The sequence below is a fragment of the Pezoporus wallicus genome, unplaced genomic scaffold, assembly GCF_028554395.1.
Source record: "Pezoporus wallicus isolate ANWC-B61680 ecotype Strahan unplaced genomic scaffold, APGP_CSIRO_Pwel_v1 contig_13850, whole genome shotgun sequence".
Lineage (NCBI taxonomy): Eukaryota > Metazoa > Chordata > Aves > Psittaciformes > Psittacidae > Pezoporus > Pezoporus wallicus.
This window is the reverse complement of record NW_026635243.1, coordinates 267,423-289,914: the sequence shown is the minus strand read 5'-3', so window position 1 is coordinate 289,914 and position 22,492 is coordinate 267,423. Positions and strand designations below refer to the sequence as shown.

At 55.2% G+C, this 22,492-nt stretch overlaps 1 protein-coding gene across 2 annotated transcripts; it reads right to left on the bottom strand.

Annotated features, from left to right (window-relative positions):
- Window positions 1–894: 894 nt before the first annotated feature.
- Window positions 895–22,277, bottom strand: RPH3A (rabphilin 3A). 2 transcript variants are annotated; one of them, XM_057412757.1, is made up of 20 exons: window positions 22,087–22,277; window positions 21,540–21,554; window positions 20,653–20,796; window positions 12,640–12,769; window positions 12,318–12,404; window positions 11,722–11,887; window positions 11,272–11,313; window positions 8,905–9,057; window positions 7,565–7,657; window positions 7,351–7,410; window positions 7,039–7,278; window positions 6,329–6,408; window positions 6,060–6,134; window positions 4,801–4,910; window positions 4,249–4,375; window positions 3,702–3,758; window positions 3,386–3,537; window positions 2,083–2,164; window positions 1,562–1,658; window positions 895–1,220 (listed from the first exon to the last, which is right to left on the bottom strand). In XM_057412757.1, the coding sequence occupies exons 1-20, from the start codon at window positions 22,161–22,163 to the stop codon at window positions 1,090–1,092; spliced, it is 2,118 nt and encodes a 705-aa protein (XP_057268740.1). In that variant the 5' UTR covers window positions 22,164–22,277; the 3' UTR covers window positions 895–1,089. The 2 variants fall into 2 exon arrangements, with proteins under 2 accessions (XP_057268740.1, XP_057268749.1); XM_057412766.1 differs by lacking the exon at window positions 11,272–11,313.
- Window positions 22,278–22,492: the final 215 nt, after the last annotated feature.

Genomic DNA, 22,492 nt, shown 5'->3' with positions numbered 1-22,492 from the left:
ACTGAAGGCTGGCTGTTGAAGACAATGGTGCTTGTGCAGATGGGAAAGGAAAGTAAGCAAGCAAAGTAAAACCAACCCCCAAAGTTTGGGAGCCCTCTCCCTGTTCCAGCCAACTTCAGTATCTGTGGTACTTCAAAGCAAGCATCCCTGCGCACATCAGCTGCTTGGTGGGAAGTATCATCTCCCTCGGCTTCCCTCCTGCATCTGGTAGGGCAAACAGTGGGCAGCAGAGAGGGTGGTCCAAGGAGGGCCCAGGGGCTCAGTACTATGTGCTAGGATGTGAAGAGGAGGTAGTCACAAGCTCGAAAGAGGGGTGGGCTCCTGTAGCGATGGAGCCATGCGTGGTGGTTGGAAATGAACACAAACCAGCCCAAATCTCTGTTTCCCTGCGAGCACAGAGTGGCTCCCTATTTCTCATTATTATTAGTGGATCTTCTCAGCAAAGGATGTACCACGATATTGCTCAAGTGTGCCAAATCAGAACTAAAGCTCAAGCAGGACTCACAGGATTACATCAGTGATGCAGGCTTTAGCCTAGTCACGACAACACAGATACCAGGCTACGGTTACGACCCACACCAAAGCCAAACAGCTTTTTCATTATTGCAACTGAGGTATCGATATCACACAAGCAGAATGGGCTGATGCTCCCACACCAGTGCTCAACCCCACCACTGGGAGATGAAGGAGCCACGAGCCAGAGGTGATGGGCTGGAGGAGCACGGAGCATCACACACACACACACACGCACACCAGGGATGCTACCACGTGCGTGAGACTAGTGAGGAAGAGGAACAGTCAGAGGGTAACTATTGCTTGACAAAGTTACACAACGGGGTATTTCAGTGGCACCCCCCCCATCACCCCCCAAAAATAAAAGAGGAATAGAATATATAAAAGATCTGGGTTAGTTTTCAGGTGGGAGTGAGGACAGGGCACAGGGGATGCTCCGAGGGGGCAGAAGAGCAGCGCTGCCCCGGGACCGGAGGCGTGTAGCAAGGCATGACTGCGCTGGAAGACGGACATCAGAGATCTACAGGGGCTTGGCAGAGGATGGGCCACTTGGGGAGGGTTGGGCAGCAGCTGCCTTTAATCACTGGCAACATGGTTCTCGTTCTGGAGGGTGTGCCAGCGCTCAATCTTCTTGTCCTTGTTCTTCAAGCATTCATACCAGTGTTTCAAGCGCTCCCCCTTAGCCGTGATGCCGAGCTGACAGCCGCCTGGAAGGAAGGGAGAAGAGGAGATAATCGTATTCAGAGATGGTGCTGATGGCCCAAAAGTCACTTCCAGAGGGGCAGATCCCGTATTTGTAGTGTTTCTTTCCACCTCCTGGATTTAAACTCTCATGGAAACAAGCAGAGATTCTCTACCTGCACAGAAGCCCCCATGGGATGCTGTGGATGGGGAGCACAGTGGGTGTACTCTATGTGACAGCCTCATACAAGCACCCAACCAACTTGCACGGTCCCACCTCAAGGTTCCTCTCATGGCAGGTGCCCTATGCATCCCTCCGGTACAGGGTGTCAGGACCATACCCCGGAGCACAGAGACTTCAGCTCACCGATGTAGTCATTCGATTTTCCAATGTCATAATCCCAGACAGAAATGTCCAGTGATTTCTTGGCCAGGTCGCTGTGTTTGATATCATAGAAGAACTCCTGCGGAAGGGGAGCATCCACATCACACCAAGCATCCCAGGAAAGGACACCCGGAAAACCCTCCTTCCCTCTGGCACCTCTCCTGCCAGGATCACAAGCCCCTAAGATGAGCTCACCCCTTGTATCTGAGCGAGCACTTTGCTGCTGTCCTATGAAAGCAGCACCGACCACAACATACGGATGCTCATCCCACCAACCCCCTGGCCACGGTGACATGGAGCTGGGAGCAGGAAAGCCTCAGTGTGCCCAGTGCTGCCCAGCACCGAACTGGTGACGTCTCCCATGGTAAAGCCATTCCTAGCCTATTCCTGGCTGCAGAAGGGGGAAAAGGAACCAAGCCTCAGGGAGTTCGTCTTCCACCTCCACACAACGTAGCAATTAGCTAAGTTGATTTAATCACATAAATAAATAGACCCCTCCTTACCTCATTAAACTCGGGATTCAACGTTTTCTTCTTAATCTGTGTCTTGTGCTTGGCCTTTTTGCCCATGTCAGGTTTCAGCCAACTGGGGGCAACAGAAAACAGCTCAAAACTCAAGCGCAACAACAGGGGAAGCTAAAAACCCCAGAGCTTTGGGGCTAGGAAAAGCAGCTGACGGTATTAGCGAAGGTATTGGCCAGTCTGGCTCCGGAGCCTTCTCATATCATCTAAAACCAATGGAAAATGGAAAACCCAGCCAAGAACATGAAACGGGGAGAGAAATGGAAAAACCAGCCCATTAGCAATAGCAGGCAGACTGGTGCGCTCAGCTGGGGCAGGCTCACCTACAGAATGTAGGAAGAACTAGGGGCTTTGCAGCCTGGCTGCAGCCCCAGAACTACGTTGCAGGCTTGGTATTAATTAGATCTACGCTGGAAGCTGGTTTTACCACAGGAAAGCACCATCTTCCGCTTGTGGGAATGGGAAAGGTAAAGAAAATCAGAGGGAGACTGAGAAGGAGACCGGCTCGGTTCCACTGCGCTGCGGAAGGATGTGCAGAATGTTCAACATGAGGGTTATTGAGTGAGTTTTAGGGAGAACAGAGGTTTGTTCTGAAGGCACAGAGAAAACAGCAATGAAACCCGCAACCAGGAATGGCTGCAGGGTCCTCTCCGTGTCACACCTTATGAGGTTTCAGTTAGAACAATCTGGTTTGCCCGTGTTCACAGGAGGCACCCGACGAGCACCACTGCTCGAGGAGACCTGCTCCGTGCCACAACAAGGCAGCACCAGCATGAACCACGCGGGTACCGCTGCCTGTGTTCATTAGGGTGACCTGCTTGCAGCGGGGACATGGCACAGGACAGGGACAGGCACAGCAGGGCAATCCTGGGCTCCCACCTACAACTGTGTGAGCTTATAGGGCTGCAAGTGAGGCACAGGCTCCTTGTCGCGCGTGGAGGGACATCAAACCACCCCTGCCCTGCAGCCGTGGTGGGTTACAGCTGGGGAGAGGGTCCTCTTGTCCTCCAGCTCTGCAATGGCTGCTGGGTCTGGGCATTAAGGAACCTATGGGGAGTGCATGGAGCCAAGGGCTGGGTCAGCCTCACTTAGCTTCAGCCACGGTGGGGCATTACCACCTTGCACAGCATCACTCCTGCGTGAGGTCTCGAGGTGCTTGGGAAACGCTCTCCTGTCTCCAGTGGCTTTGGAAGGAGGTCTCAGCCCACCAGCTCCTCCCCAAGGACACTGGGGGGCCCCAAGCCCACCCGTCACCACACTGAAGCCACCCCCAGCTCCCGCTTACAGCTTAACGAAGGGGTCTGAGTATCCGTTGGCATCCATGGCTGCCAGGTGCACGCAGCGGACGATGCCCACAATCAAGCCGCCCTGCTGGGTGCTGTACATGAGGGACACGAGGATCTTGCCACGCTCCTCTATATCCCCACCACGATCTACCTGCAAGAGGAAGCAGCCAGAGGTGGGGACATGGGGGCTGAGCGAGGAAGACTGCCAACTGCAGAGGAGGTAAGACGAGAGGGATAGAAGGGAACCTTGTACCCCCATGAGGGGGCTCATACATGAGATGATGGACGAGCGTGTTGCTCTCCAAGGACTCTTACCTCCTCTTCGTACAGTGCCATCCCACGGGATGAGCCGGTTGTTCCAGCACGCTTCATCTTGGATGGGGAAGGGAAAGAAGAGACTGCAATGAGGGAATGCACGTGGAGAGGCACCATGCTATGGCAAAACCAACCCCAGGAGCCCGGCCCAGCTCTTCCACTGGACGCAGGAGTGGAAGGGGCTCGGATGTGCTCATCTGCTCCATCAACCTCCAGAAGACTCAGCACTGGGGACTGGAGGCTTATGGACACAGCAACCAGCTCTCTCCTCCAGTTTGACATATACCAGCACTGGCCAACAACATCAGCAGATCTGCTACCAGAGAGGTCCCAGAATCACTTCCCACCACACTCTTATCTCCCAGCCTTCGTGTATCACATCAGCCCACACATGGGTGAGAATCCAGGTCCTGAAGCTGCCAATGAAGTCAGGCACCTACAGCTCCGGGCTAGCTCCAGCTCCAAGCTCATCACTAGCTCCCTCACATGCCATTTGTTATCAACCTCAACATTACTGGGAGCAGCAAGGGATCTCACAGGAACTCACTGGTATTACTCTCTCCAGGCAGATGTTGAAGTTCTTTTTCTGATTGGCTTTGATTTTCTTCAAGGAAACTCGAGTCTCTCCAATGAACTCATTGTGGCCAAATTTGTCTTCATCACACACGGAGATCCTGATGGGAATGGGAAAGGTGAACATCAACCGGGCTGGAGCAGTGCCTGGCTCCAGAGCACAAACCCACTCCCGCGTTGGCAGTGCTCAAAGCCTCCATCCACCTGGCTCTCCTCCGACCAAAAGCAGTCAGAAAACTCCACTTTTTAATATGTGCATATATACATGCATGCACTATACAAATCTCTATGGTAACAAAAATAATAGTAATGCTAATAATATTAAATGACAGGGTTGCAATGGCTTTCTCTTTAGAAGGACCATCAAAATCAGCGCGTTCACACGAAGCATGGCGATTTTAACCAAAACCTCTGCATTTTGCTGCCAGTGCCCTCCTGAGGAAGGCTGGCTTGTGATGCTGCACGCAAGGAGCCTCATAGGTCCCCATCCCACCCCACTGTGTGATATCCCAGCTCCTCTGCTTGCCTGAGGGTTTTCCTTTGCATGTCCTCATCCGTGATGCCGTGGTACACCAGGGTCTCATTCCACACGGGGTTGCGGGTGTTGCGCAGCGTCTTCGTCCTCAGCTTGTTTGACTACAGCATCAAACCAGAACAGGGCATAATCACACCCCTCATCTTCTCCCCACCTAAACTTCAGCTCCTGGCAGAGTATTAAATTAGATGCTCCATCACTTCTGGCTCACAAGAGATGGTTTGACTGGGCTCTGCAGGACATCGCTGCTGCCTGCTGAGGCTGTCGCGCCGGTGAGCCATCAACTCCAGGTGAGCATCACTGACCTGACAGGGTAGACCTTTATACAAGCACATAATAAAGCACCTCAGCCACCTGCAGTGACCAGGGCAGGCTTCATCACCCGGCTTTATTCACTGCCTGGGATCTAACCCCTCAAGGACACTTGTACAAGGAAAAGTTGCACAGGGCAACAGTGCGGAGCTTGGATAAGGGCTCTTATGGTCTAAAGGAGATGGCAGCTTGGGAAATGAGGAGCTCTGCTGCTTGTGCACCAAGATAGATCACCAAAGAAGAGAGCAATGGAAATCAAAGCATCTCCCAAGGTCACGACACCAAGATTTACCCTGCACAAGAACAGAAAGTCCCCACGCATAAGGTAAACCTGTAAATGTCAATTCAAAGAGTCAGAGAATGCCAGGCTGGTTTGGGTTGGAAGGGACCTTAAAGCTCATCCAGTCCCAACCCTTGCCACGGGCAGGGACCCCTTCCACTGGAGCAGCTTGCTCCAAGCCCTGTGTCCAACCTGGCCTTGAGCACTGCCAAGGATGGGGCAGCCGCAGCTTCTCTGTGGTTTTATTGTCAGTTTTCCCCCTTCTTTTACATTTAGTTCCTCTGAGCAAATCCCTGTTATTTCTTCACAGCTCTATCCAGGACGTGCTGCAGCTTCAAAGCAAACGGATGGTTCCAACTCTGGTAATAACTAGAATTATCGTCAGATGTTTTGTGATGCATTGACAATGCCACCTCCTCTGGAGCTCCCCTCCATCCCTAAAGCAGATCCCTGCCTGCAGGATGAGCTGTTCCTTGGGTATGGGAGAGCATCTGCAAGCATCGCTTTTCAGAGATACTCCCCAGGTAAAACAGCACTAGCGAGTGACTATGCAAGGAAAACAAGGGGAGAAAGTGATGCGAGAAGGGACATCAGGGGGCTTTGAGAAAGCTCTGCTCCATCCCCAGCCCAAAACACCCCAAACCAGGTAAAGCCTCACCTTGCTGGCTCCAGGCAAGAGGTGCAGTTTGACGTAGGGATCCGCCAGGCCATTTGAGTCCATTGGTTTTAAGCCCTAAGAGATAATAAGGAGAGAATGGTGCAGGAATCCTCCTTCAGAAGAGCCAGGGAATAGAAAGCAGCACCCATGAAGCAACTGAGCCAAGAGCACCATCTGTCAGCGGCCGCCCTGCTTCCATCTCATTGCACTGGGAGCTGGGACCCAGATGAGCTTAAACTGGTGAAAGAAGGGGGAAAAGAGGCACTTACTTTGGCCTTGATGAGGGTGCAGTGCAGGGAGCTGTTCTCCTGGTCATAGAGCAGGCTGAACTCCAGCGCTCCCAGCGTAGCTGATGGACAGAGGAGGAGGTGGAAACAGGACCTTGTTACAACCCCAGCCAACAACTGTGTGTAATCAGCCCTGATTAGTAACGATTAGAAGGATTTGTGGTTCAAATGTAAAAGCCATTTAGTGCACGTGAGACTGCTGGCATCAGCCAAACTGCCACACACAGATCCAGCCAGGCCAGAGAGCTCCGGTCATCAGAGCTTTACAGTGGTAGAACAACCCAGTTTGGGGCTTTTGATTTCAATATTCCCCAGGCAAAGGAGGATGTAACCTATCAAACCCTTCTCAGGGCAAGGCCACCCCAGGACCTGGGGGCCAGCATCTCCTCCCAAGGCTTGGGGCTTGGTGTTTAGCCCCCATTTGACTTGTTGGAAACCAGCTCATGCTTGTCTTCACCAGAGCCTAAACCACTGTGTCACAGCTCAGTGATTTGGTGCAAAACCTATTGAAGATCCCACAAGCAGCACTGAACTGAATAGGGACAGCCTGTGAGATCCTACCCTGGCTCCAAGCAGCATTCCCCAAGGACAATCCCTGCCAGAGACCCACAACCTGAGCCACAGTCCTGCAGCAACCACCTCAAAATCCCAGTTTCCCCAAAGAATCCTCTCCCTCCCCTCTGGGTACATACTGCCTTCATCAGAGTCGTAGCTGTTGGCATCCTCCTCCTCTTCCTCCTGGGGCGGCTGCCGCTGTGGGGCTGCGGACACCGGCTGGATGGCAGATGCCTGTGGGATGCTGGATGCCGGTGCGATGGCCGATGGCTGCCGGGCCGGCCTCTCCTCCCTGCCGGGGGGCACGGTGTAGCCCCCTGCTCGCTCCTCCCTTGCTGCAGCCCGGGCCATCTCCGGGGGTCCCAGTGGTGGGCTCGCTGCAGGAGGGACCCCATTAGCCCCCGGCACACTCCGCGCCCCCCCAGCCCCTTGCAGGCAGCTGCATTTACCTTGTCTCTCCGGGAACCGGCCTGCCGCACCGGGACCGGGTCTTCCTGCTGCCGGCGGGGCTGGGATAGATGCAGCGTTATCAGGGCGCTCGCCTCTGTCCCTCCATCCCTGTCCAACCCAGCACCAGCACTGCCCCAAGCAGGGGGGACCCTTCCCATGGATGCCCTCCACCCCGCGGATGAGCATCCTGGCTGCATCCCCAGCGCATCCTACCTGAGGGCGCTGCTGGACCAGGACCGGGAGCGGGGCTGGCAGCGGCTGGTGGGGGTGGCCGTGGGGCTTGCATGGAATTGGTTCTCTTCACGCCTGCAAGGAGAGGATCTGTGTTGAGGAGGGGGTTAGAGCTGGAACTGGCCAGGGAAAGGCAGCAGAGAAGAGAGGGGTATGGCTGATGTGTTGGAGGTGGCTGCGATAACAGCTCAGCCCCAAGTGCTTTTGGGGTCAGTGCTGCAGGGAGTGGGTGCAGCCTGGGCTGGACCAGGGAGCATTTCATGAGGGGACCCCATGCTGTGCTGATCTGCCTGCAAAAGAGGGAGACACAGGAGAGCTGGAACAAGGAAGGTGGATGCATAACAAGGAGGATGCACATGGCTGCGGCCAGGCACTGGTCCGAGCTGGAGGGTGACAAACCCATGAGCATCACTGCAATGCCCATCACGCCCTGTCCTCCAAACAGCAGCAGTGCCTCAGGACCACCCCCTGCACAACATCCCCCAGGGTGCATGGACATCCCAAGGCAGAAACAGCACATGGGTGCACAAGTGTTACCTGCCCCAACACGAATCAAACCACCAGCTCCCCCAGGAGCTATTATCCCACTATCCTGCCATGAATATCCCTTTCTTTCTCAGGGAATTAAAGAGGATTTGGACATTTTCCAGCCATTTTTAGCTGCATCAGCTAAATGTGCAAGCTCAGCTCCTAGATGAAAAGAGGTCTCTGGAAGTGCCTCTGCCTTTCTGGAGGCATCTGCAGAGGATGCAGGCACTGCTGAGCCCTGTCAGGCACCCATTCCTATCACAGCCATGTACAATAGCTTGGAGCACATTAAATGTTCCTGACACGACGTCCCCAGCACAAGCTCCCACAGGCACATGTCTGCTCCTTCAGCAGCTCCTCAGGGGACACGTGCCCACCCCAGCAGTGACAGGGTGGCATCGCAGCATGCAAAATGCTTCTACTTTAGCGTCCCAACTCAGCTGCATTTCATCTCTGCTTAAAATTAGCCTGGTAAGCACTGAGCCCACTCCTCTCTTCACTTAGAGCTCTCACGTCATGCATGCGGCTTTTCAAATCCACGTCTTTGCATGAGCCATAAGACACCCCCTTTGCAGGGAAAAGCACAGCAGGCTCCCTGGGGCAGGGATCTCCCTGGTCCTGCCAACACTCCTGACTTCACCACCACCACCAAACTCCGCAGAGCAGTGGAAAACCTTGGTACCAGCGTTCAGCACCCTCAGCATCCCTTAGTGCTGCGCGCTGGGCTGCTGGCTTGGTGCTCCCCAGCCCTCTGCTCCCGAGCACACAGCAGCACGCAGCAGAGCGGCTCTCACCAGGGCTCCTGTTGACCCCGCTCTCGGCGGCGTAGTCGCGGCTCTCCGTGTCCCCACCGGTGCTGTCGCTGCCGCACGGGCCCTGCCTGCCCTCGGCTGCCTTGCGGCCGGGCGCAGCGTGGCTCCCCCTGGCAGCCGCTGTCGCATCGCTGCCTGCAGGGAGAGGGATGGAGGCCGCCGTGAGGCTCATGTCCCGGCCACCCACCCAGCCCCAGCCCCAGCTTGGGTGATGCCCAGCCGGGGTATCAGGAGGAGGATGGGTACAGCCACTGCAGCATCGCCCCCGGAGCACCATCCGGCACCTATGCAGCAGCAGCAGCAGCAGGGCTCTGCACCATCAAACCTGCGCACGGTGCTTGGGAAAGGACGCAGCAAACCATGGGGAAACAATGAGGCACAGAGGAAGAAAGCCCAGAAGCACCCATCAACTGGTCCTCAGTGCACATCAAACCCCTAATGCATTACAGCTCCAGGTCCCCAGGACAGGGGGCTATTCTGCTTTTGCTGATCATCTTCCATTTGTTAGCAAGACCATGGTGACAGCTGCCTTTGCCTCACTTCCATCCACCAGCAGATAAATCCCAGCCACACACTCCAGGGTGCTGAGACCACTTCACAGTGATGAATTGCAACCCACAGATATGATGGGAAAGGTCTCGGCGCTCACCTGGCTTGTGCCGGAGGCTGGAGGTATAAATCTTTGCTGTGACATAAATGGGATGTTTATCCTTGCCTGGGCTCTCAGGGTCAGCGGGCACAAGGAGAAAGCGAAACGCAACAGCTTGGAGGTGGGGGAGAGGAGAGGGGTAGAGATGCTGTGATGCTGAGGAGGAGGGAGGAGGGGAACGAGCATCCACCACCAGGAGCCCCGTCGTGCACAAATAGCGATGCCATAAGTAATTTTCCAAGGGAGCTTTAGGAAAATTATGGGTCCGTCACGAGCATGCTGATGGAAAAGACCTGACAAACCCCCCCACCCCAACTGGTGGCTTCATAAAATCAGCCTTTTGTGGAGCAGGGAAGCTTAAGGGCACCGGCTACTGTCGTGATTAAATAGTCTTAATTAAGTGGCTTCCCCAACTGCTGCTGCCTGGGAAGATGAAGATCATTGCTTGGCACAACCAGGCTGGGCTCAGCTGGAGCTCACCACCAGCACTCTGAGCTGTGGCCAAGCCTGGGTACCCCCTGCCATGGGTACCTCCAATGGGCTCACCCTGACACCAGCACCCCCCGGGTGTGTAGGGTACATCCTCACTGCAAGCAGTGCTGCAGGATGGAGGCAGCATGGATCAGCACAAGGCTCTGCCCACAGCCCTGCCTGCAGCCAAGCCCCAGGAACCAGCCACTAAAGCCTCCCCTGCCCCACAGCCGTCTGCCAGGGGGTATTGCTGTCACAAGTGACCCTGGCCTAAAGGAAGGGTGGGATGGAGGGGACTGCTCTGGAAGGGGTTTGTGTCCTCAGCCCCTCGCTGCCTCCTGCACACAGCCAAAGGAGGAAAGGAGGAGAGAGGAAGAGGAAGGTTTGCATTGCAGTCACTAAGCTATTCCCAGCCAGGAGCAGCCGGTGCTGGAGGGGGATCAGGCAATCTCATCACCTCGGCACTCTGATGCCAAACTGGAAATGAGGGCTTCCTCCGAATGAACTCCCAGCCACACAGCCTGTCTGGGAGCATCCCTACACCCGGCTCCTGCCAGTGCTGGCAGCAGTGTCTGCAGGATGCGGGTCTGGAGCATCACAAGAGGTTAGAAAGATGAGGAGCATGGCTTTGCCCTGGTAAGCAGCAGGCACTGATTGCTGCTGCCTAACACAGCCCCCTCGGTCAGCATCACTTGAACGTGCCCTTGGGGGGGCTGCAAATGCTGGAGAGAGCAAAGTTAATCCATAAAACCCCATTGCTGCGTCCTCACCTTGCTCTGCTGCACATGCATGGTACAAGCCTTGGCGCAGGGCACCAGCATCGAGAGCTGCAGCGGGGAGAAACCCAACGTCCCCATCTCTGCTGCTCCATCCCTGGCTAACATGGAGCCCCTTGCAAGCTTCCTAAAGTTTCCAGGGGAGGTTTCCTGAGGACTGCCATTAAATAACCACAAAACAGCTTCCAATCAGCAGCAGGAAACACCACCTACGAGGCAATGCAGCTCAGCACTTTCAACCACAGCGCTTCAGCCCAGGCGTGTGCAGTAGGTGGGGGAGCCCCAGAATAGCTCTGTCCCCAGGCGATGGGTGGCAGCAGCAAGGAGAGGTCCCGGCTGCAGCCTCCCATGGGAAACCCTGCGGGAAAACACCGCGGGGACGGCAGGGAAGGAGAAAGGGGGGCTCAGCACCGAGGCAGCGGCACAGGGGAGGCTGCGGATGCCGGTGCTTACCATCGGAGTCCTGCTCGGCTGCGGGCCTGGCGTCCGCCTGGCCTTGGGGGCACAAACAGAGCGAGAAGAGGTGAAGCTGCAGCCCGCCCGCCCCACCAGCACCAACCCGGGACCTGCTGCTGCTCTTTCCCCATCTTCCCTCTTTGATTCTTATTTCCCTAGGCTTCTGCATCACCATTCACACCCAGGCACTGTCTGAGCCCCCAGCCAGGCTCCTCATACCCACCCAGTGCTGCTTTGCTCAAGGATGTCCCTGCAAACCCGACCATCCTGACTTAGGCAGCCCAAATAAAAAGGCAGGGAGGGCAGCAGAGCCATTTCTGCACCCTGCAGAAAACAGCTCCACAGCTGCTCTGGATGCTTTTTGTTAGCGCTTGTCCTTGCTAATGATGGGAGGAGACCCAGCACCCCTGCCCCTTGCAATGAGAGTCAGCATCTGCTGCCACCTACCGCGGGTGGGCGCACGGGACGGGGGTTTCTGGTCCTGGCTGGGTGGCTCTGATGGGTTGGGTTCGCTGGGGGCTTGGGGTCCCTTGTTCTTGCTGATGGGCATCGGCTGGGGCAGCATTTGCTTGGGCAACCCCTTGAAGAACCAGGCGCCGGAGCGCTTCCATACCTGGAGGGGGAAGCAATGGGATGGAATGTGTCTCGGGGGGATGCTGCTTGCAAACAGTCTTCATTCCCCGCATCACCGGGGTCCCCCTCCAGCAGGAAACAGGGAGCAGATGCACTCCCATATCCCCCTGCCCTGCAGCCACCTTGCTAATGAATAAACTCTTCACCTTTTGCCCCCTGTAGATGGCAAGGAGCTGATCTCTGGCCCCAACAGCCTCTTCAACCCCAAGAAAAATAGTGGAATTTTATATAGAAAACAAGCTCATCCCATAAGAACCAGGCTCAAGCAGCTGGGCAAGGCTTAGTGGTGCAGGGGGAGAGGCTGGAAGTCTCTGTGAGCATCCCCCAGTCTGGAGCCTGGGGTTGGGACCATGCACAGGATGAAACCAAGGGCAGGGGCCACGGTGAAGCACCAGGGATGCTGCACTCACCTCCCGCTGCTCGGAGCAGATCTTGCAGAGCCAGATAGCGTGGGGCCGGCTGTTGGTGGTCTCCACCCCGCACTTGGTGCAGACGTTCTGCAGAGGAACCAAAGGGTTTCTGGATGCCATCGAAAGGTGCCAGCACACCGGCACCAACCCCTCGGGAGCATCAGGTTAATGAGGGCTGGTTAAGAGCAGCTCCCCCGGTCAGGGATTGCGGATGGATGTCCCCTTGTGCCGTGAGCGGTGGGATGCTGGCAACGGACCCAAAGAGCGAGGTGCCCAGTGGGGGTTATCCGTGTGGGTCCGGGGGCACAGGGAGAGCTCTCACCTTCTTGCAGTCCTCGCACACCACGCAGGCGGATCCCCGTGGGCCCAGCTGCTCCCCGCAGAGGATGCAGCGGTTCACGCCGTCCCCCAGCACGCTCCGGCGCATGTCCTCCAGCCGGGTCATGAGGCGCCTGCAGGAAGGGGGACAGGGCTGGGGGGAAGGCAGCGTGCAGCCGGGATGCAGGATCCCGCTGCCTTTGCTCCTGCTGCTCCTTTTCCTGGGGCAGCGTCCGGCGGAGCGGCTACGGGAATGCAACCAAGGGAAAAGACAAACCCCAGGGGACATGTCCAAGTATTAGAGTCCCCTATAGCTTCACATACAGCATGAGTACTCACTGCAGAGAGCAGATACCCAGCTCCCACGTGCATAAAGTCCACCTTTGCATAGGTTTGGTGTCAGTGAAACAGCTTTTTTTTCCCAAATGGAAGCTTTTCCACCCAATCCCAGCAACTGCCTGTGGAGGAGCTGGGAGAGGAGATCTCGGAAGGGCTCTGTCAGGAGGACTGGATGAATCAATTCATTTTCTAAGTAAATATATTACATGCAATTTACTTGACAGAAACTCTTCGCCCTTTGAGTGAGATGCCAAAAGCCCACTGGAGAGCAGGCTATAAAAACACATCTGGCTCCTGCAAAGGGAAGGAAAAGCCCAGTTAAACAACTTCATTGCCATGGCAAAAGCAGTTTGCACAGCCGGAGCAGGAGCGAGCTGCCCGTGGAGCATCCGAGAGCTGGCGGCGCCTTGTGTGCTCAGTTAACCCAGGATCCTGGCCCTAAAAATAGCTCCAGAAGGGGAAAGTGATGCATTATTTATGGCATTCAGTGAGGAAAAGAAGGAATGAAGAACAGGAGGAGGAGGAGACCCAGGCCCACCATAGAGAGCATCAGCCCCCCTCGCCCTCGGCAGCCTGACCCATGCGCTAACGCACCGTGCCATAGAAACCACCCGGTGTTTAAAAGACGTTTCCCCACGTGTCCGATGACAGCTTCAGATTTAGGGCAGCTCAGCTGCCAGCACCTCCGAGTCGCTCATAAACAATATATGAGCTGCCCATACAGCAGGTGCCGCTGCGGTTGGTCTCCAGCTGCCCGCAGGATGGCCAATATCCCATAGACCGCACGTGGAAAAGCAACGGTGGTGATGTACAGGGGTGCTTGATGAAGGAATAGCCGCAAGAAGGGAAAAATAAGGCACCGTGGAACGTGCAGCCTGTTACGGGTCATCAAATGCCTTGCTGGAAGCTCGCTGCAGTCAACAGGAGCATCTTGAAGCACTTCATCAGCCACCAAGTCAAGCTCCGTGATTTAGCATACGTTATCCGACCAAAGCTGTGCTCCTATTACAGTGCCTCGATTAAGCGGAAGATATCTGCCATGCTAAAACCCACTGGAGAATTCCCCATTCCTCCCTATGCAGGGGCTGATCCCCCTAAGCTCAAGGGCCGATGATGAGATGCCTCCTGACAGTTCTTAACCACCCTGCAGCCCATTCCCAGTGAGGAGGCAGAAAAGCTGGGCTGGGCATCCAGCGGAGCCAGACATCAGGAGGAATCACTTTTCACAGCTACGGTGTCACCAGACAGCAGATGGGTGAGCTTGCAAGTTCCTTCAGTCTTCACAGCCTGAAGTTTCAGCAGCACCATGACCACAGGCTCTCTGAATAGAGCATCTCTGGTTCTCATCCTTCTGCTGAGAAATAACATCCCCAGACCATTGAAGCAAGGTGCTTCAGTGCCTTTCCACATTGGCCTTAATGGGGAAGGGATCTGCCAGCCTAACTCCCTGCTCCGGTGTTATTCCAGGGAGATGCAGCTCGCTCTTCCTGCCCTCCAGCATCTGCTCACTGCTTTGCAGGTCACAGAATCACAGGAAGGTTTGGGTTAGGAGGGACCTTGAAGCTCACAGCTGATTTCTTCCTATGGAATAAGTCAGTTCTAGAGCCCCCATCTGCCCTTGGTGCCTTCCCAAACTCTGCAGCCAATACACCCTGCTGCAAACATGGGGACCCAGAGCTGCACCATCCCACAGACACCGAGCCAGCAAGGAGCGGTATTCCAATTAAAGCCTGGAAACTGGCTGCTCCCCAAGCAGCTCTTATTTAAATGACGTGAATCATAGCACGGTAGCTCAAAGCCAACATCCCACATGCAACTCAGGGTCCCCACAAAGAGCCCCCGGCAGGAAACAACGGCAGCATCCAGCTCCTGGCGCTGCGCATTGCTCCCACCTCAACAGGAGACGCGCTCTGGGGGCAAAACCTTTTATTTCCCAGCACAAAGCACATTCACAAGCCCCATATCTTCTGCAACCCCCCCACTCCCACTGCGCTGCAAGAGCTCTGCTCCAAGAGCAGCAGCTTCCAACTGGAAATCTGCAAGCCCAAACAAACTTATTATAGAAACTGGAACAAATGGCACAATCAAAGGGGGGGGGGGGGGAGCTTTTGCGTTTGAAGAGATTCATTTTTTAGCTGCAAATCCTTTTGCAGTCTCTCATTTAGCAGAAGCAGCTCCTTAAGAGGTTTTTTTAACCAGTGGAAGAGCTTGAGCAGTCAGCACACACACCTGTGGCACCAGGTTCAAACCAAGCACGTTTGCCTAGTTCAAACACCCATTCCAACTGGAGAAAATGGCCTTTTTTATCCCCCCCACCCATTCAAAGCCCACCAGGAGAGCACTGGATAAAAGGTTAGGGTTTCCCTGGTGTGCAGCCTGCAGAAGAGGGCAGGACTTGGGAAAGGGGGGATTGCGCCGAGACCCATGGGCTGGGAACCTCCTGATTGATGTGAAAACTGGGAGCAAAAAGCCCAGGTTTGGTGTTGACTCCATCCAACACCACCCTACATGCGTGCCAGAGCCCCACACGCGTGCTGTTGTCCCACTGCTAACCAAAGGGGTGCCCTGTTCCTGCCCAGGTAGCAGCCAGGAACCAGCTTTCTATCCTCCCAAAGGCTTTTCTGTCCCCTAAATATCATTTCCCCTCCCTCATTTTTAGTGCACATAAATAGCCATCCAGTTCATCCCTCTCCCTTGCACATCTCTAGCACTAAGCAGCATCTTTCTTACCATTACACGCACTTCAAAGTGCCCATCCCTCTGGCCTTTCTAACTTCAAAGAGCAGGATAAAACGCTTCAAATTGTTAAAACATGGGAGAAAAAAGAACCCAAAAGAGGAGTAATTGAAGCCAGTGGCAGGGAGCTGGCTAAGCCCAGCATCGCTGCTCCTGGAAACAGCCCTGCAGAGAGCAAGAGCATCCTTCATCGGCCTAAGAAATACAAGCTAGGAATGATGGAAGCAAGGTATGAGAAGGGGGCAATACACTACGTCTGAAACGCTTAACGTGCACCTGAGACAACAGCACTAAACCAGTCCCTTGGGAACACAGTGTCTGCCTGGCCCCATAAATACAGCTTGGTGGAAGAGAAAGGCGAGGGCTGTGGGAGACCTCCCCTGCTATCAGATCACCTCCTGCCTGCAGCAGGAGAGGGTCTCGCAGGGATGCAGCAAGGGCTGCTGCAGGCTGAGGGACCGCTTCAGGCTGGGGTGAGTCCTAAATAGGATAGAAACCCCCAGGGCCACAGCACTGGCATTTTCCCAGCAACCAGGATAGGGACAGAGAGTCCCTGGCACTAAGTGCTGATGATCTCGGGAAACAGGACTTCACAGCAGGGCAGGCACGGTTGGACTTTGTTGTGTTGAAATATTCATTGCCACTCTGCAGAAACCAATGGCTAAAGACGTGCCTAATGGCTTTCAAATAGCGTCGGGGAGGACATTTAATGCAGCAGAGAAAGAGCTGCTGCAAGGGGTGGAGAAGGGCCCGATGCAGGGCATCAAGAGCTGGGTGAGCCCCATGCGGCAATGGGCCCAGCCACAGCTTACATGGCAAAACAGGAACTGAAGTAAAACACAAAGGAGGTCAGGGAGTGCCTCCAGAACGAAGCACTGACTTGCCTCCGTGGGGAAATCGGGTGCCTTAAAGGGCTGAATATGAAATTAAGGCTAAGTTTAATGGTAGAAAAGAGGCACGAAAAGAAGCCAAGCTGCAGATTAAATAAAACATAATTAAAACCAGGACGAAAAATTAGAAGCAATTTTCTGCCCTGACAGGCGCACGGGTAACCAAAGGTAAAAGCATCAGCTACAGCTCCACTTTCAAAGCTCGACCTCCACCGAGAGCCCTATGGAGGGAAGATGCTCAAGGAGGTCAGAGGATTCATGCATTTCAAAGTATCCCAGGCTAGCACATCATCCCAGGGGCTTGTGCCTCCTGTGATCTGTTACAAGGAGACTCATTCCAGTCTGAGAAATAAGAGAGGAGAGGTTTTGTGAGGGGGAAACCAACACAGAAATGCAAGCAGCTTGTGAGCTGTCTGCTGGCCATGAATGAACCTCATCTCTTCTAGAAGCTGGCATCTCAGGAGACGTTTCTGTCTGCCTCCAGCACCCCCCCCTGCCCTTCCCAGCCCCTGTGTTTCTTTTTGTGTTGTCTGAACACAAGGAAGAAGATACCAGCCTGTGGTCCCCAGAGAGCATCTCTGCTGCAGGCCACCGGGGTTAATGACTTAATCCCCTGGCACTCCAGCCATCTGCTCCGGCGTTATGCATGTGTCACCCCTGCAATAAGTAGCCAAATTAAAACACAACCCTGCTTGGTAGCTGGTGCTCTTGGAGGAAAGGTGAGAGGCTGTGACCCACAGGGAAACAGTCACAGCGTTGTCCTTTGAGAGGCAACTGGAGGGAAGGGAGCCGCTGCGGCCAGGCAGGGGCACAGCCACGTCCAGGAGCGATGTGTCGCATCAGCCCTGGGAGAACCAGCTCCGTGCCATGAGGTGCTCCTCAGAAATGGCAATTTCTGACTTTGGATGGGGTTTAAGGTATTTTCTTTGATGCCGAGAGCACGATGGAACCTCATTAGGCAGCAGAGCAGCCTCGGTGGGTTACTGATATAGGCATAAAACGGAGCCAATTAGTGCCTGCATATGCTCCCGTATCAGCTGGGAGGCATGGGCTCCTCATGGACCACAGCTGGAGCATCACCACCACAGCAGGAGACAGCACAGAGAGACCCCCCCACCTCAAGCAAGAGCCCAGGCCAGGCAGGGCAGGAGAAGGGAAGGGAGCGGATCCATCCCTGCTCCAAGTCCACTTTGCCTTCTGCTCCTGCTGCCAGCCGACTTTCAGCTCTTGTGCTCCTGAAGTAGCCCAAAGGATTATCCTAATCCCCAGACAGTTGTAAAGTCCTTCGTCAGCTTGCACTCTGTCACTGTTTAAGGTGATTTCAGCTCCTGTTATCCTTCTCTGCGCTACGAGACAATGACCCAGCCAAAATAAAATCACACACCAAAGTGTCCCTGTCCTACAGACCTCATCAGCATCCAGCCCACGTCTCCCGCGGGCCTCCGTCCATCCCCAGCGCTAAAAATACTCTTTTGCTAGATTAATTTGAGCTGGGTTTGACACAAAGACCAATTCCACAAACATCTTCTCAACAAGCAGCATCGATTTGTTCTCACCCTGCCCTGGCTGGCGGAGGTAAGGGACTCATGGGACGGCGGATACAGGAGAAGGGACATGAGAGGGCAGGAGATGGATGGCATTAGATCAGGGGGGACTTCAAAGCATGAGGAGGTTCATTTGCAGCCAGCTGGAGACTTTGTGATTGCTCAAGTATTATACATAAAGCTCAAATGCACACAAAACCGCATCCACTCACAAGACAACTCCAAGTATTTGCCGCATGTCCCCCCTTTGGAAGGCACGTTCGTTTCATGTAAGCTATTCCTTACATTAACCTAACGCAGGTTTTTAATGGATCTTCCCTTCTTTTATCTCTCACACTATGGAACATCCCAGAAAACCAGGCTTTCTGGGAGCACCTCCCTGACCAAGGGACACGCTCAACCCCTGCATCCTGCCGGAGGCCACCCTGGCAAACCCGGATTGCTCCCTAATATAAGGAGCTATCCCGGATAATGCCCCAGCAGCTCCTGACCCTGTACGAGACTGATGCAGACGCTGTCCCCTGCTCCTGTAGCTGCACATCCGACAGCTCCTGTTGTGCAAGCCAACAAACACAAAGGAGCTGGCACAGCTCCTGCTTCGCCTACGCGCAGGAGGCGAATCAGCTGCGCCTGCACATCCGCCAGCCCTCCCCTGCTCTACTCCGAGCAGGCACCAAGTCCTCCACCGGCTTTTTCATGAATGAGGAGGAGAGAACCTCCTCCAGCTCGCATAACAAGGGGAGAAGGGAGAGTTCCTGCACGTCTGCAAGCAGCTGCAGCGGTGCACGATGCAGAAGCAGCTCTCTCCCCCCCACTGCTGAAGTTGATGTAAGCATAAGCCAAAGAGCATCATCACGTTGGGGAGTGACTCTTATCTTGTAAATGGGCAAAGCTGGGAAAACGCTGGTTGTAAGCACTTTCTGGGAATGAATCACCACCATTCATAGCTGCTTTCACCTGCTTTCTACTAGAAAGCCGGGAGGGGAAAGCAGGGAATGTTGTAACGTGAAGCTGGGGTGCTGCCCTGTGCCCAGGGAGCAGCACATCCATGGGGCACACGCTGAGCCCAGGCAGTGTCAAGGCAGCATCTGCCTATGCTGTTCACAAACCAGCTCCCAGCAAAGCAATTCTAGAGACAAGTAAATAAGCCCAGGACTTCAGAGGCCGTGGGTGCAGCTGGAGCATCCCAGGACTGCATCGCAAACACACAACGTTGAAGTGTTACCAAGCAGCTGGGGTGATGGATGAAAGCTTTCTGAGTGCAGGCAGGTTATAGAATCCCAGCCTGGTTTGGGTTGAAGGGACGTTAAAGCTCCTCCAGCTCCAACCCCTGCCACGGGCAGGGACCCCTTCCACTGGAGCAGCTTGCTCCAAGCCCCTGTGTCCAACCTGGCCTTGAGCACTGGCAGGGATGGGGCAGCCACAGCTTCTCTGGGCACCCTGTGCCAGCGCCTCAGCACCCTCCCAGGGAAGAGCTTCTGCCTGAAAGCTCATCTCAGTCTCCCCTCTGGCAGGTTAAAGCCCGGTCCTTTCACCAAGCAGCTGCCCTGCAGAGCGATGCTCCTGTTGGCTGGGGGAAGCCATCCCCGAGCTAAGAGAGGCTTTGCCACTCTCTGAGGCAGCAGAGAGCTCAGTGCCTGCCTGGACCCGAGCATTTTCCCTGCAAGGAAAAAACTCAGCAGTCGATGCTTAAGCTCAGCAAGAATAAAACGCTGCTCAGTAATGAGGAGAGGCGTGATGCCTGACAAACAGGATTACCGTGATCCCCTCCGGAAGCCATCCCCAGCACAGCAAGCCAATACCTGATTATCAGCATTGCTTCACCCAGCACCTTTGCCCAAGCGGGGTAGAGATGCAGTAAAAGCAAACACGGGCACTACTTGCCCTCTGCTCTATGCTGGGTGCTTCCAGCACCATGGATGCCCCCAGCACCCACCGCTGATATTGGGTGATTCGCTATGGATGCGGTTGGGGCAGCACCAGCACCCCTGGTCCCAACACACGGCCAGCCCTGAGGCATCACTCAGACGTATTCAGCTTTGCATTCAGCCTGTTTCTGGGTGGCAGGAAGGGTTAACCACAGAGACACGTGGCTGGGAGAGGGCAATGGATCCATCAGTGTTCCCAAATCAAGACAAAACACATTTTGGTGAGCTCTGGCTTTGCCCACACTCACAGGTGCTCGGGCTCAGAACTGGACAAACAGCTCCTCAAAAGGAGATGCGATTAATGATCCCTTCTGGACCAAACAAAAGTGGATGAGTTCCTGGTCCAGGGCACGGCAGCACACGGAGCAGCTCCTTCCCCCGCTTACAGGTTCCTCCTGGCCGAGGACCAATGCCAGCTCCAAAAGATCCCCCGCAGGCTCCCTTGCAGGAGAAACACTGCACTGCAGTAGCTGCTGGCCAGGAAAGCAGCCAAGTGATTGTCTCCCCCACCAGCACCAGCACCAGCACCGCTCGTGGTCCTTCCCATCCCACCGGCACCGCGGTGCCGCCGCGGCCTTACCCGATGCGCTCCTGCTCCATCTCCTCCATCTTCTCGGCCCGGGCGATGACTCGGTTGATGATCTCCTTCTCCTCATCCGTCAGCTCCACGCTCTTGCGCTGCCGGTCGGGTTGGCCGCCCCGCGCGGTCCAGCCAGCGGGGACCCTGCAGAGAGAGGGGGAAACATCATACATGTGCACACACACGTGTAGGCGGGCGATAGCCAGGCACCGATTCCCAAGCGCTACATCCCCATCCTCTAAGCTTTCATCTAGCAAATAACCCCGTCCATGGTGGGAGCTCTTATTTCCATTTTGAGATGGGTTTCATATGGAAACACTCATTTCCTATGGAAAAACAAACTTCCCTCGCAAAAATATCCTTGTTTCCGCATTAAGCATCAACTGACACAGTTAAGTTGGCCCCCTGCTCCCAGCAGGTTTGCCAGCGCGCTGCCAGGGTGATGGCCACAGGAATGGCTCTTGGTTTGGGTACATTTTGTCAAACACGGGAGTTTTCCCTCTCCTGACATCATCCCAAAGATCCTTTAGCAGAGCGAGTGCAGCCGGGGTGTCAGGCAGCTTTAACCTGGGGGCACGGGACCGTCTGCCACTCAGCCTGGCAAATTAGCAAGTGGCAGAGGGGAAACGCTAACCAAGGCTGCAAAAGCAAACACCTCTCCTCCCCTCATCTTTCTGCTCCTCGGAAGACCTTCCCTGGCTGTCTTCCCCCTGGGCTGAGCAGACCGGCACAGTCTCAAGCCTTAGATTCATTAAAACCCTGTGCAACGCTTCCCCACATTAATTGCTTTTTCCTTGCATCCAGAGCAAGGTTTTTCCTCTTCTCTCAACACCATCAGAGCAGCAGGTAAAGAGCAATAGGACAAATAAAGCAAGCGAGATACTTACTGCTCCTTCTCGCTGCTGGGAGGCACGGGGGAAAAGAGGGAACAAGGGTTAGGTGAGAGAAGGGATGAGGACAGCGCTCCCCACCTCAGGGTGATGATGCCCATCAGCACGTCCCTCCCCATGGATACCTGCTGCTCCGTCAAAGCAATGTGAAGCAGTGAGATCCAAACACGAGCATCTCCCAGCCCCCGTACTGCCCAGGCACCCAAAACCAGCACCCACCCATAGGGGACAAGGGTCTGCTGCAGCGGGATGCAGCATCACCCTGCACGGTGGCCCCATTGGAGGGCATGAGGACAGACAAACAGGGTTCCTCAGAGGCACTGGGGCGCTGCATGCCCGTGGATCTGTCCCCACCACCTTTCACTGTGGCTTAGGAGGCAACATGGCAAAATGCCCCCATCCAATGAACGCAAACCCAATTCCCAATATGCCCAGAGGAAGAACAAGGTGGGCGCACCCCCAACACATCCCACCCCTGGGGACTTCCCTTCCTCCCTCCCTCCTGCCCCAGCAGCATCCCGCAGCGCCCAGTCCCTCCTCTTACCTGGCCCTGAGAGACATGGTCCTGTCGCTGGGGCACATCCACCGGTCAGAGCTGCCTCCCACCACCGCGTCGGTCATCGCCGGCTGCCGCGGGGATGCAGGAGCACCGGTGCTGCACCGCTCAGCCTCGGCGCACCGGGGGGCTCAGACACCAGCGATGCCGATGGAGGTGTCCTGCTGCTGCCAGGCAGGCTGGAGTGGGGGGGACAGAACCAAACCAAACCCCATCAAATCACACCGGGCTTTGGTTTTGGCATTGAGGAGCAGGGAGAGGAACAGGAATGTCGCTACAGTCACTGTCTGGATGCTGTGCACGGGATGCAGGAGCCTACAGGCAGAGCCCTCCCAGGAGAGCGATGCAGTCGCACTCCACGTGGATGTAATTAATGAGATACCCGACCTCACAT